The following is a 15,525-nucleotide window of genomic DNA, read 5'->3' as shown; positions in this document are numbered from 1 at the left end:
GATTTATGTTTTGAAGTGAAAATCCCTTACCACTCCTGATTGGGTCAGGGATGCAGAGCGAGGAGGGCAGACAGTAAGATCACACATTCTACTTAGTATCCAGCAGATTATAAGCATTTAGAAAATAATCCATAATTAACAATTTCTGGTAACAATAATCACCAGATTTTATTTTTTTTCCTGGTTCGTATTGACAAACCACATTTCCCAGAATGCATCCGGATTATGTGCGTGGAATTTAAAAAAAAAAAAAAAAGGACTACAACTACCGGCATACCGCGCATTGGGCGGGGAGGACTACACGCCCTGCAGGCCGGGACCAGAACCTATCAGTGGCGGGACGGGTAGGGGCACTGCAGCCTGTTTGACTGAAGGAGTGGTAGTGGCGGCGGCGGCGGCGGCGGCGGCGTTGGAGGAGGAGGAGGAGGATGGAGGCGGTGGTGTTCGTCTTCTCTCTCCTCGATTGTTGTGCGCTCATCTTCCTCTCTGTCTACTTTGTATCCTTGCCTGAGGCGGGCGGAAGTGATCGTAGGCCGGCTTGTGGGCCATCGCCCGAGGGACCGAGCTGAGGGTGGCCCGGGGCAGGTGCGCGGGTGCTTGGAAGGCTCCCAGCGGTGGGCGCGGGTCCCCTGGACTCAGACTGTACCGAGGCTGGGGCGCGGGCCGCCGGGGCAGGCGTGGCGAGCCCTGGAGGCGGGAGCGCCGGAGCTGCCCTACTTGGCCCGGCCTCGCCCCACCCTGCCCTTGCTCTGGTCGCCTCTCCACCGGGGGTCCTAGCAGGCGGCTTCCCCCTGTTAGGCCCCACGACACCCCGGCGCAGCGCTGCCCTTGGCCAGGGTCAGCTTCTGACCCTCAATATGGTGTCATGGGGGAGAAGGAGCGCGGTTTTGTGTAGAGGACCCACGTCGGTCCCTTGGTCGGATGCCGGGGGTCCCGGGAACGCACGCCTCCCCACGACCGGGCGACGGTCACTCTTAGTCTGGGCAACACCCTCGCCGCCTTTGTTCTCCCAGATGTTGGAATTTGTGAGGGTCCTTTCACATCTAGGAGTCAGTCGACTAGTTTCAAAAAGGGGTGAAGTGCTTCCTTGACGGTACAGTTTTGTAGTGAGTTTTGAGAAGGATTCATTTAAAAAAAAATCGTCTGCTAGTGATTATTTGGTTGTCTCTGGAGTTCCAGATTTGAAATTAAGTCGGTATCCACGTCCACGTGTTTTCGTTCCCAGTCATTTCTCAACTTTTGACATGATTAAATTTCTGACCGAATTAAATGCTTTTATGTTTGCCAGAGCATGCTGGTTTTAGGGTAGTTGTTGGGAGTAATTTTTCAGCGTGTTTTTTTTTTTTTACTTTATTGTGAACTTAATTGTAGTAGCAAGGGACAGAAGTTGGGAAATAACCTGCTCAACTAGTTATTTGCAATAAGCGTTACTTCACCTCTTTGAACCTCAGTTTTCTTACCTTGAAAATGGGAGGAAGTATTTACCTCTTAGCCGTGTGCTTATAATGAGAGCACAAACCAAACCCGTTGTCATCAAGTCGATTCTGACTCTTAGCTACCCTGTAGGACAGAGTAGACACTGCCTCTTAGGGTTTCCAAGGCTGTAAATCTTTGGGGTAACAGACTGCCACATCAGTCTTCCATGAATCAACTGGTGGGTTCGAACCTGTAGCCTTTCTGTTAGCACTGCACCCGCCCCATAGCAGATATTCAGTAAATATTCAGTGGCAGTTTCTACTTCAAATAATGATTTTTAATGAGAATCCTGAGTTTTATTAGGTTTGTAGAATCGCACGATAAAACAGCATCCCTTGCCTAAGTTTTGATGGCATTTGTTGTTTCACTCTTGTACTGTAAAAACTGGAGAACATACTCCGAAATGAAACTGGATTTTTCTCCCCCTTCCCCTCCAAACAAACAAAACTAGGCTTAATAATTTGAAATAACGTTGGTTTACACCAATTTATATAGAATAATGCTAGTTGGAATAATTGATGTGAGAGTACACAAGATCCATTCAGGTTGTGTTTTGATGAAATACATCACATTGCATTACTACTGTATTTTAGGATAGTTACACTAGTTTAATATTAGAAATTTGTTGTCATTGTTAAGTGCCATAGCATCCATCGGCTCCAACTCATAGTGACCCTATCTATATAGGGCAGTAACTGGTGGGTTTGAACTGCCAACCTTGGGGTTAGTAGTCCAGTGCTTATCTTTGCATCGTCACACCAGGAGTCCAGTATTAGAAGTAAGAGGTGGAAAATGGTCAGGATGGACTTCAAGTGAGGTATCAGAGTTTTCCTGGACTTTGAACCATGGACAAAATTTACAGAGGAGGAAAGGGGAGGCTATACAAGAGCAAAGGTGCAGATACAGGTAGGTTAATGAATAGACCATAGTCAATTTTGTGGAATAGCGCATGGTAATTGAATGAATAGCACACAGTTAATTTTTGTTGAATTAGATGGTCAGATTGCAAAGACAGAATCAAAGGTACATTTATATCAGATCATTGTAAACTTGAATGTTAAGTGGAGGGCTTTCACTTTTATCCTCTTTAGGCAGTAGGGAGGCATTGGAATTTTTTGACATTAAAAAAAGGTACATTGTTGTTAGGTGCTGTTGAGTTGTTTCAGATCTGTGTACAAGAGTAGGAAATACTGCTTTGGTCCTGCACCATCCTCACAATCTTTCCCACTTTTGAGTCCATGTGGTAGCTACTATATCAGTATACTTTGAATCCATCTCCATGAAGATCGTCTTCTTTTTGGCTGACTCTCTACTAAGCATTATACTCTTCAACAGGAAGGTGAATCTGCAGCACGGGTTGAAACAGGAAAGATTGGAAAATAAGATTGTCTAGAGCATAGGGTCATGTGGATTTGCTTCCTAACCTTGGGCAAGTGAAAGCAGGGATTAGGGTGAGTGATGTTAGAAAAAATGGTTGATAGGACTGTGTAATGCCTGACTGTGATACGACACAGAAAGTAAAGACAAATTTCCCTATTTGAATCTCTCAGGGCATTTTTTGAGCTTAAAAGGACATTGACAAAAATACAACACATTGGAAGAGAAGCAATTTTGTGGGGAAAGTGGTAGATTAATTTTAGATGTATTGAAGTGAAAAGGGGATATCAATATGGCTGCATATGATTTAGCAAGTACTTTTACTTTTTTAATGGACATTTTCAAATATAAATAAAAGTAGAGAGAATAAATACAGTAAACCCTATGTTTCCATCCCTCGCCTCATTGGTTTTCAACATATTGCCATTATTTTTATATTTCCCTCAGCTCTGAGGGTAGTGGTGGTAAGGGGTGCATTTTAAAGTAAATACCAGACTTTGTATCTTTCAATGAAAACTTCTAGTTTTCATTTTATCCATCCACCCCTTTAAATTATAATTTGTAGGTTTATATTTTATACTAAACATTAATCTGGGGCTTATTCTAGTTTAATATCTTTACTTTGGAAAGTTTGAAAAACAAAAAAAGTGTTAAGGAAAAAAAAAAAATCATCCGTAATATGACTTTTGAGACATTGCCACTACCAACCTGTGACTATGCAGTGTTTACAGTTTTGTATTATGTTTTCTTTATTTACATCCTAAGGCTTCAAAGACTTTTTATGGATATATGATAAACAAATGCTTTTCCTACTAATTCAGGCTTTTAGCATTTAAGTTATTTTTTATAGAATTTTTTTTTTTTCTATTTCTTATAGCCATTGGTACACATTTGAGGAACTCAGAATGAATTGAGTCTAAATTCCGTGTCTGGGGCAGATTGGTATAGGTCAGATTGAAATTGAACATAATAGAAGAATTGTTTTGTGAAAATCATTTGTTAAGAAGAACACAAATGAGAAAGTGAACTAACTCTTAAATAAACAGAGGATTATCCCCAGTTGCTTTCTGAAACTTATTTAAAAGTTACTTGTTATAAAACGAGTAATTCCTTATCTTGATCCTCAGATAATTACATTGTCTGATTTAGAATGCGATTACATTAATGCTAGATCATGTTGCTCAAAATTAAACAAGGTAAGATATTTCTTTGCTCCTTTTTTGCTATTGAAGTTAGCTCTCCATTTTCTGTATTAAAGATTATTATAGCTGTTTAACATACTTATTTGATTATAGTGTGCTTGTTGTCTCATTCATTGCAACGTTGTGAAATCATTACTAGATTTCTTTCTATACTAGATTCATGATTTGAAAATTGTTTTTTTGCTCTGCCTCTTCCTGGTCTCGTATACATCATTACTCAGGCTAGGCAAAGGTTCTTTATGAGGCTAACTGCTTTGTCGTCTGTGTCCAAACCCCCTACGGCACACTCATGGGAAAAAAGCTCAGTCTGTCTTGTTGAATGAAAGACCTCTGTGTAGCTTGCTGAGGAATTGAATTAATTGGCTGATTTAAGTCAATTTTATCTTTAGTATAGTTAGAACTTTATATTGGCAAGAAAACTGTGAACTTCAGAGATAGTCTAGATACACCGAGACCGGTTGGTCATGATTCACTTTATGAGATGAGCAGATAGAAAAGCTTTGTAGATGAAAGTTCATGTAACAATCAGTGCTGTGAAGCAATTTTTTTACTTGATTCCCATGTGGCTTTTCACATTTCTAGTCTACTTATGTTTCTTGGGCCCATGAAAGAAATGAAGTTACATTTGGAAATTTAAAATTTCTAGTAAACCATATTTCTTCTTATCCTTAGGAAAATAATAGACTTTTAAAAAATCAATTCATTCATCTTTTTTACTTTTAATTTTTTGTTTATTCAATATTTTAGATACATTTTGGGTTTTCTTTTATAAAAACAAAAATCTAAATAATTAAGAAAGGTTACTTAGATTCTTCTATTGAGAAAGTTGCCCCTTGGATTTGAAGTTAAGTATTTATTTTTTAATTTTCATTCTTATTTTTATGAAAGTTGTCCTTGCTCACAGCTAAAGCCAAAAGTATTAAAAAACTTGTGGTGATAGCCAGTCCCTGCTTGAGCCTTTAAATCCTAGTTATAAGTACCTCTTTCCCTAGTGTTTTCTGTGTTTAAATTTCCCCTTTTGGCTAAATTTATATTCATTGTTTTTAATCAGTGTGAGGTAGTATTACAGTAGTATGCATGTTGTATTGCTGAGCTTTATAGTCTTGAAATTTCTCTTTCTCTTCTTTGAGAGCTTTGTCTTTCCCCGCGTTTTTTTTCTGCAGTTTTTAATTGTGAACTGAGTGACAGTTTGCAGAACAACACATCAGTTTTACATTAACATATCATATTACATTAACGTGTAATATACATTGCTTCATTACAAAGTTGCAGTCCCCTCCATGTACTAACAGTTAACAGCATTTACCTTTATTCACTTTAACTACTGCATTCTTCTCTGTGTCTACCTTCATCTTTTCTCTACTAACCTCTGTCACCCATGTTAACATTTGTCTACCCTCTAGCCTGTGAATAATTCCCCCTCCCCCACCATAACTATTGGGTTTTTTTAATCAAGAAATTTTTTTTTTTTAACTTTTTACAACATTGGTCTCGTGCAATATTTTTCCTTTTGTGATTGACTAATCTCACTCAGCATAATATCCTCTAGGTTCAACCATGTTGTGAGGTGTTTCATAGGATTTATCATTATTCTTCATTTTGTAGTATTCTGTTGTATGAATGTGCCAAGCTTGTCTAATCATTCTTTTGCTGATAGGCATTTGGGGTGTCTCCATCTTTTGATTGTGTCTTTTGTAAACTGTATATTGAAGGATCCTGTTTTTTTTTTTTTTTTACCCATTTTGCTTTCTCTGCCTCTTTACTGGTATGTTTAATATATTTACATTCAGTAGTGCTGTAGGGTAAGCACTGGACTGCAAGGTTGGTTTGAACTGCAAGGTCGGAAGTTGAGAGTCATCAGTCACTCCTCGGAAACCCTATACGTGGTTGCTATGAGTCGGAACCAACTGGATGGCACTTAACAACAGCAGCAGTGAATTGCTTGCTGTCAGTTTTCTGTGTGTGTGTGTGTGTGTTTTGTGATGCCTCTGGATTCTTTGTTCCACATAATTTTCTATACTGAATTAATTTTGTTTGTAGGCTTTCTTTTTATTTACATTTCTGTGGTGTTAATGCTTACTAAATCTTACTGATTTTCCTCTTTTAAAAATTTTGATGTGCAAATCTATTATTTTTTCTTTGAGCTTACCTAGTAATGTATTGATTTTGTCCCTGATAAAACAGTCTGTTTTATCTTGAAATCTACTTGACTTCCTTGCCTTTTGGAAGTTCTATATCTACACTCTCCCCTTTTTTGCTTGTTAGTTGACTTAATTTTATACTGATATCTCTGGGTCCCTATTTTCAGTCTTGTAGGTTTTTTTTACTTGAAATACTTCTATATTTGGATTAAGTTCTGGGTGGTGTTGTCATGTATGGTAACCTTAGTTTACCTGCTGTTGGTTCTCAGTCCAAAGAACATCCTTAGCATTTACTGTAAACTTGGTCTGGTCATTATAAATTCCTTAAATTTCTGTTTATCGGGAGATTTCATAATTTCTCTGTTGTATTGAATGGCAGCTTTCCTGGGTATATGATTCTTAGTTGGCACTCTTTTTCTTACAGAGTTTTGTATATGTCATCCCATTGCCTTCTTGCCTGCATGGTTTCTGCTGAGAAATCAGAGCTTAGTCATCCTGATTCTCCTCTGTAGGTCACTTTTCATTTTTCACGAGCCTCTCTCAGGATTCTTTCCTTGTTTTTGATTTTGGACAGGTTGATTATGATATGTCTTCGTGATGTTCTTTTGGGATTTATCTTGGTTGGAGTTTGTTCAGCTTCTTGTATTCTTATCTTCTCATCTTACATGATGTTAGGAAAGTTTTTTTCCAGCAACTCTTTGACAATTTTCTGTTTTTCATTGTCTTTTCCTATTCTGGAATCTCCATCACTCATAAGTTGTTCCTCTTCATAGTGTGTCCCACTTAACTCTTAGGCTTTCTCCAGATTTTTTTTTTGGCTGGATAGTGTACTTTATTTATGGTACATGACAAGACTGGGCTCTCTAAAGCCCCTCCTCTTCTCCAGGGGGTCTGGATGAAAACTGAGGATGGGGGTTTCTCAGTGTGTAGGGGGATTACATTTGGTGTAAGGACTCCCAGCAGCTGAGGGCCTCTCTCTTCCTCTAGTGCTGTTGCTGGGGCTGGTGGTCCAGGGGGCTCTTATTCTTTGGAGACCATGTGGACCATAAGATCCACCACCCTGTTGCTATAGCCGAATTCATTGTCATACCAGGAAATAAGCTTGATAAAGTGGTTGAGGGCAATGCCAGCCCCAGCATCAAAGGTGGAAGAGTGGGTGTCACTGTTAAAGTCACAGGAGACAACCTGGTCTTCAGTGTAACCCAGGATGCCTTTTAGGGGTCCATGTGATGCCTGCTTCACCACCTTCTTGATGTCATCATATTTGGCAGCTTTCTCCAGGCGGCAGGTCAGGTTCACAACAGACACATTAGGAGTGGGGACACGGAAGGCCATGCCAGTGAGTTTCCCATTCAGTTCAGGGGTGCCCTTGCCCACAGCCTTGTCAGCACCAGTAGATGCAGAGATAATGTTCTGGGCAGCCCCACGGCCATCACGCCACAGTTTCCCAGAGGGGCCATCCACAGTCTTCTGGGTGGCAGTGATGACATGGACTGTGATCATGAGTCCTTCCACGATACCAAAATTGTCATGGATGACCTTGGCCAGGGGGGCCAAACAGTTGGTGGTGCAGGAGGCATTGCTGACAATCTTGAGCGAGTTGTCATACTTCTCATGGTTTGCGCCCATCACAAACATGGGGGCATCAGCAGAAGGGGCAGAGATGATTACCCGTTTGGCACCACCCTTCAAGTGAGCCCCAGCCTTTTCCAAGGTTGTGAAGACACCAGTGGACTCTACAACATATTCAGCACCAGCATCACCCCACTTGATGTTGGCGGGATCTCGCTCCTGGAAGATAGAGATGGGCTTCCCATTGATGATAAGTTTCCCGTTCTCAGCCTTAACAGTGCCATTGAACTTGCCATGGGTGGAATCATACTGGAACATATATACCATGTAGTTGAGGTCAATGAAGGGGTCGTTGATGGCAACAACCTCTACTTTGCCAGAGTTAACAGCAGCCCTGGTGACCAGGTGCCCAATACAGCCAAATCCGTTGACTCCGATCTTCACCATCTTGTCTCAGGCATGCGGCTGGTACTGCAAGAGAAGCTGCGGCTGCCTGTCAAACTGGGAGGAGCAGAGAGCACAGGGCTCTCCAGATATTTTCGTTCTTTTTTTCTGATTGTTCTTCTAGCATACTAGTATTGAGACATTTATCTTCAAGCTCACTAATTTGTGCTTCCATTGCTTCGAATCTTCTCCTTTGCCCTTACAATATATTGTCCATTTCTGAAATCTTGGTATTAATCTTCTGGATTTCTAGTTTTAAAGTTTTGTATTATTTCAAAATTTGCATTATTTTGTCTGTTTGCTTTTGTAGTGCTTTAGTGAATCCTTCTAAAGTTTTTATTATATTCACCTTGGTTTCCTCGAGATCCTTTTAAGGTTACTAATTATCATTCTTTTTCAGTTTTTTGGCTCTGCATTTTGGTCATTTGTTTGAGGCATTCTCTCTTGTTTTCTTGTGTTAGCTAAAATTGTCTGTTGTCTCTGAGGCATTGTGGGGTTGTCATATTTGTTAAAACTAACAATGTGGTTGTTGGACATAACGGGGAAAAATTCTGGTGGGTTCCTGCAACTCAAAGAGCTCATGAGGTGGTTGTGAAAGGGATGTTCCTGGGCCTAGATGGAGTTCCTACTGGCCTTGGTGTTATATATGTTCTGGGCATTCGATCTGGATGTAGTTCATGAGGGCCCTTGTCGGAGCTGTTTTCAGTGTGTGTTAGACCACAGGAAAGCTGAGGGCAGGGTTAAATGCTGGTCTGGTGGCTTTCTGGGTTTTGTAGGCACAGAGCCAAGCCCACCTGAATCCAGGCCCCAAAGCGGCACACCAAAGTGGTCCTCTGTCACTGCTTTTATATTTAACTCCTGTTCTGATCATCAAGATTCTTGGATCTCATGTTTTTCTTTTATTTTTGGCCTACTCCCTTATTTTAATGGATTAACTTCTTGAGATATAGGATTCTTGGGAATTTTAATTTTGAGACCCTGCATTTCTTAAAAAAAACTTTTGATTGGTTGTTTACAGAATTTTAGATCGGAAAATATTTTTTTCTTTCGGAATTTTAAATGCTTTGTTCAGTTGTCTTCTGATTTTCAGTGTTATTCAAGGTGGGAAGCCTGATGATGATTCCTTATACTTTTAATGTGATATATTGTTATGTATGTATCTTGTCTCATCTCTGGAAGATTCAGAATCTTTTCTTTGTCCCTAGAATTTTGCAGTGGTGTATCTTTGTGTACCTTTATTTAGACCTTTTTTGTTTTTTGTTTCGGACATCTGATGGATTCTTTCACTCTGGGACATTTTCATGTGTTTCTTTGTTCTGTTTTCTTTCCTGTCTAGACTCTCGTTAATTGTATTGTTAATCTACTTGGTTTGATCTGCCAATTCTTCTTTATTTTCATTCCTTTGATTTTATTTTATTATCTTGATTGTTTTAATATTCTTTTTCAGTTTTATCTTCTGGATTTTCTAATAATCACATTTATATTTATAGCTTAAATTCTTCACTGCTTTTGTTCTCTTGATTCTCATATCTTACCTTTCTGAGAATACTGGCTATGGTGGGTTTTGAGTTTTTCTTCTGCTTCCTACATAATCTCTCTTTCTTACAGGTTCCTCCCTCTCCCATCCCCTTTTCTTTCATGTGGGATGGAGGCTTTCCTCAAATGTCGGACACATGATTGTCCATTTACTTAAAAGTGAGGCACTGAAATGCTTCTTTGAAATGCATAGGTGGTCTGGGCCTTTGGCATGACCGGAGACATCACTGTTGGGTAATTGGTGTCCAACCTAGACTTTTGTTTGTTGTTGTTGTTGTTAGGTGCCATCAAGTCGGTACCGACCCATAGTGACCTTATGCACAGCAGAATGAAACACTGACTTTTGTTGGGGTATCTGAAATGGCAAGTTTTTCTGGTAGGTAGGTATTTTCTCTGGACCATTAGATGCTCCAGAAAAGAGTCCTCCAGGCTTCTATTTTGGAGCTAGAAGTATAGTGTTTGAGAGAAGAGACTGAAAGCACATGACTTGGTTATTGTTAATGTGCCGTGGAGTTGGTTCCAACTCATAGTGACCCAGTACAGAGTTTCCGAGGCTGTAAATCTTTACGGGAGCAGAAAGCCTCATCTTTCTCCCGTGGAGCAGCTGGTAGTTTTGAACTGATGACCTTGTGGTTCTCAGCCTGTTGGTCAAGTCTAGTAAGGTTAACTATTGCTTCCTGAAACTTTTGTTTAAGTTGTGTGTCTGTGTAAAACAGGAAGTCTTTAAATGAAAGTCTTTAAAACTAGGGATATGAGAGCATGCAGAGAAGTCACACCACACCATTAACCACGGCTCTCGAGTCCATTTGGACTCATAGTGGCCCTGTAGAACTGCTCCCTAGGGTTCCTGAGGCTGTACACCTCTTGAAGCAGATTGCCTCATCTTTATCCCTTCAAGTGATTAGTGGGTTCTAAACTACTGACCTTTTTGTTAGCAGCCCAATGCTTAACCCACTGCAATACCAGGGCTCATTTTTGCAGAGTAAGCAGTAACATTGGCTGACATTGAATGCTTGTAGTGCATGTGGCTTAATTGTGTCCTTTCATCTAAAGTTGTACAACTTCCTGAGTTACGTGATACTATCTCCACATTATAGATTAGAAAATTATAGCTTTGAGAGGATAGTTAGCTCTTCCCAAGATTATACAGTTAATAAAGACATAGTATGAAAACCATTCAGGTTTGTTAGAGTTTTCAGGCCACACTTATAAGCATTATACTTTATTGGTTACATTTTTTTAAAAATGCTAATTGCATATTGGAAAATCTGATAGCAAATAAGGCCTGGAAAATCTCTTACTTAATTGTTTACCAAAAAAAGTATAGGAATAACTCATTTATTGTACTTCACTTTATTGTACTCTGCAGATATGATTGTATTTTTACAAAGCAAAGGTTTGTGGTAACTGCATTGTTGAACAAGTCTGTCGGCATCAGTTTTCTAATAACATGCTTGATTTGTGTCTCTGTGTCGCATTTTGGTCATTCTCACAGTATTTCAAACTTTTTCATAATGCTATTGCACATTTAATAAATTACAGTGTAAACATAAGATATATATGCATTGGGAACCAACAAATTCATATGGTTTGCTTTATTATGATATTTACTTTATTGGGGTGGTCTGAAACCAGACCTACACTATTTCCAAGGTGTACCTGTATATCTAAATGCTAGAGCTCTGGGATCAGTCTGATTGTGTTTGTCCTGCCACTAGGTAACTGTGTGACCATGGGCAAGTTACTTAATCTCTTAAGATTTTGTTTCCCTCATTTTTAAAAGTGGGGAGTACCTGTTTCTGGTTCAATAACTATTAGCCAGTCTTGGGGGGGACACTGTGGTTAATTGGCATAACAGAGTCCACAAAGACAGTGTTCTACATCCTAGTTTGGTCAGTAGTATCTGGGATCCTGAAAGCTCATGAGTGACCATATAAGATGAAGATATTGGTCTCTTCTTGTGCAGAAGAAAGAACAATATGAGAATTGAAGCAGTTTGGAATCAGTCCAGTGGGTTAATGAAACATGTGAATATCAGTCTCCATGACTCTGAGACCAGAAGAGCTAGATGGTGCCCAACCAGCACTACTAACTGCTCTAAAGGGGATTATGTTAGAAGGTCCCAAATAGAGCAGCAGAAAATGTAGAACCAAACTCAAAATTATTAAAGAAACAAAACCAAAAGACCGGGCTTACTGGTTAGAAAACGATTAGAGAAACCTGAGACTACGGCCCTTTACCTTTGGGTCTAGAAAGGAACTCACCTTCATGACCCAATTTTCAGCCAAGCAGTAGACAGGTATATAGGGGGACAACAATATAGTAAGGTATGCTTACCATGAAACAGTCAGTCATTCAAGGTCAAAAAGGAAACATTTACCTAAGGACAAAGTTGAGAAGTGATGGGTTGGTGAGTGGAATGGAAATAGGAACCATAGGAAGGAAGCAGCAGATAACTTGTTCCATGGAAGGGATCACAATCATAATCATGGAGATGAAACAAAGTGTATGATTTGTTGAATGTAAAGCTGATGATCTTGTCTGTAAACCTTCATTCAGTTCACAATAAGAAGTTTAAAAAAAAAAAAAAAAAAATATATATATGTATATGTTAGCTATTGTTGTTAAGTGCCTTTGAGCCAGCTCTGATTCATAGTGACCCTATATAGGGTTTCTGAGGAGCAGCTCGTGGATTTGAACCATCGACCTTGCAGTTCAGACTGACCTTGTGGTCTAGTGCATTGTCCTGCAGTACTATACCAGACTTATGTTATCTATTAACATCCATTAAAAGAAAAGTCTGTACTTGGTAGGAGAACCCAGCCACAATAGGTGTTGATGTCTGTAAACAGAAAATCACAGCATAAACAAAAGGATCGTAGGTATGGGTATAGGTACTGCAAAGCCAGTAGGCTGGGATTCTGGCATCTTGGCTCATTGCCATATTTAGTCACTTTTTAGCTGTTACTGTAAGCTTTTAAAGGCCCCCCCACTTCCTTTTTTTTTTTCTCCTTTTCTGAGTGTGACATGATATCCGCCTTAAGGATTAAAAAAATATGTAAAGATAATATTCTGACTTGAAAGGGTTGATATACATATATGCATATCAATCCAGTTAGAGTTAAAGGCTTTTTATTGAATAGAAAATATATACTTTTTTTTGCTAGTTATCATTGAAAACCTGCTTAGTGAGTCTAAACCTTTATTTATGATACATTGTAATTTAAGTGTCCTGATGTATTTGCATGGGTAAGCAGTATGCAAATCAGGAACATCTGACTCTAAAAATAATCTTGAAATAGTAACTTGTAAATTCTTTGTATTTTCATCGATTTACCTTCAAATAACCTGTAGAGTCAGGAAGGACACAACAGAGATGTAAATACTGTCTTCTTCCCTTGCAGTGGGTAATTCCAGAATTGATTGGCCATACAGTCGTCACTGTATTAATGCTCATTTCATTGCATTGGTTCATCTTTCTTCTCAACTTGCCTGTTGCCACTTGGAATGTATATCGGTGAGTAGAGTTGTTTCTATAGGAACCCTAGTGGTGCAGTGGTGAAGGGCTCGACTGCTAATCAAAAGGTTGGTGGTCCTAACTCACCAGCTGCTCTTCAGGAGAAAGGTGGAGCAATCTGCTTTCATACAAATTACAGATTTGGAAAGCCTTTGGGGAAATTCTAGTCTGTCATATCGCGTCACTATGATTCAGAATTGACTCTGACAATGGACTCTAATTGTTTATTGTTTTATGTCAGGGCAGGTTGGTTGGTTGGTTTGTTAAACAACCTATTCTACACTAACATGTGCCAATAATAAAGTAAATGACAGCAGTATGCTTCATTAAATCAGCATACTGTTTCCACTTTGGGTGTATAAGGCAGGTGGCAATTTGCATGGCTTACTCTTATAGTAAAAACATGACTTTACATGTGTAAATTTAAAAAATATATTATGTTTAGCTGTAATGTCTAAAAACTCTGGAAATACTTTTTATTCGGCATGAATGACATGTCTTTTTCCTTTAAGGATGGTTACAAGTTTGAGAATATAATACAAGGTCTTTGGTACTTATATCCATAGTTTTTGACTATAGATTGTGCTTACAAAGTTCCAAAACAGATGATAGTTTAAAGCTTGAAAATTAGGTAACTTATCAGAATTTTGACTTAGTAAACGTAGAAGTTTGTTCAGAATTTGTTCAGTAGAAGCACTAATTGGATACAATTGACAGTTTTGTATTGTTGACTTGTTGTACATAGCATATTTTCTTGTAAAAGCCTGTGGGGAAATCTTAACAAATCTGGAATGATTTTTTTTTTTTTTATGTTAGTGGTTTGCTGCTCTTCTTAAATTTGTAGGTTTTGATTTAATTTGTGTCTTTTAAAAAAAGATTTTTGGGGGGCTTAAAATGCTGTATTGACTGTTTATTTTTGCTTTTAGTTTTGCCATTGTAATATCTAGTACCATACCAAATTCACTGCTATCAGGTCTATTCCTACTCATAGCAACCTTATTTATATAGGGTTTCTGAGTTTGTAAATCTTTACCAGAGCAGACAGTGGAAGCAGCTAGTGGGTTTGAGCCACTGACCTTGGTGTTAACTGTCCAGTGCCTGACCTACAGTACCACCAAGGCTCTGTAATATTCAATTGTTTTAAAAGTAATATGTTGTTGGAAATATACGAAGGGATATCAAAAAGTTGATGGAAAATGGAATTAAAGGAGAATGGACTTTTTCCATAAACTGAAGCTTTCTTATACATGTCGGGACAGTGAACCAGTATGCAAATCAGGAGCATCTAACTCTAAAAATAATCTTGAAATAGTAACTTGTAAATTCTTTGTATTTTCATTGATTTACCTTCAAAAATAACCTGTAGAGTCAGGAACAATTTTTACATTCATTGACTGATTTTTTTTTCATACCATCAGTTAACAGAGTTTCTCTCTATCCTCTTTAGCTTTTTTTTTTTTTTGGGAAAAACTTTCCCTCTTTGGAATTTACAGTCTTGGCTTTTAGGGAAGGGAAGGTTTTTACATTTATCTGTGGGTATCCAGGGCTCATGTATGGAATTACTAACCAGCATAACTGAATAATCAGATAAGGGACATTTTGCTATGTCTGCTAGGTGGCTAAAGTCTGATCCTCAGAGCCTATGGTTTGGACGGTCAGCAATGTTGGGCCCACAGGGACTTGAACTCCTGACTGGGTCTGCATGGTCTGCATCAGATTTCCCCTTATTTATTATTTGTTTAAGGGACGCTGTCTGTCTTAGGCGGTCAGTGCAAATTCCTTTCATTGACTGATTTTTAAATGTGATTTTTAAGAGTGCAGTTAGTAACAACAAGAAAATAAATTGAATTTAGAGAAGAAAAGTGCAGTTAGACTAAAGGACGTTGTTGTTGTAAAGTGCTGCTGACTTTGTAGTTCAGACCAACCTTTTGCAGTCCAGTACGTTAACCCGCAGTGCCCCACCAGGACTCCAGGAAGAATAAAGAAGGGAGGGGAGAAGGATGTGCAGTGTATGAAAAGATCATGGAAGGCTGTAGAGATGAGGGAGTCATTGAATTTGGAGGAATGTCTTAGAAAGATGAGACTAGAGCATAAAGCAAGGAAACATTTAAAATTTGCTTCTGCATTTTGAAGAATGAGAATTCTAGGACATTAAATTGTGCTGATATAAGGAAGAAAAGAGACCTCATCTTCAAAGATATAAATATTATTTTGTTGTTGTTAAGTACTATTGAGTCAGTTCTGACCCATTGTTCTTGTT

The 15,525-nt window shown here is 38.9% G+C and overlaps 1 protein-coding gene across 1 annotated transcript in view; it reads left to right on the top strand.

The window, feature by feature from the left end:
- The first annotated feature begins 403 nt into the window (after positions 1-403).
- Positions 404-15,525, top strand: part of CNIH4 (cornichon family AMPA receptor auxiliary protein 4) — a 34,394-nt gene continuing 19,272 nt past the window's right edge. The window contains exons 1-3 of the mRNA XM_006871141.1: positions 404-497; positions 3,981-4,049; positions 13,153-13,265. Coding sequence (XP_006871203.1) covers positions 429-497; positions 3,981-4,049; positions 13,153-13,265 — 251 coding nt within the window. The 5' untranslated portion in view covers positions 404-428. The remainder of the gene's footprint in view (positions 498-3,980; positions 4,050-13,152; positions 13,266-15,525) is intronic.

This window comes from Chrysochloris asiatica, unplaced genomic scaffold, assembly GCF_000296735.1.
Source record: "Chrysochloris asiatica unplaced genomic scaffold, ChrAsi1.0 scaffold00161, whole genome shotgun sequence".
Taxonomy (NCBI): Eukaryota; Metazoa; Chordata; class Mammalia; order Afrosoricida; family Chrysochloridae; genus Chrysochloris; species Chrysochloris asiatica.
This window is presented reverse-complemented; position numbering and strand designations above follow the sequence as displayed.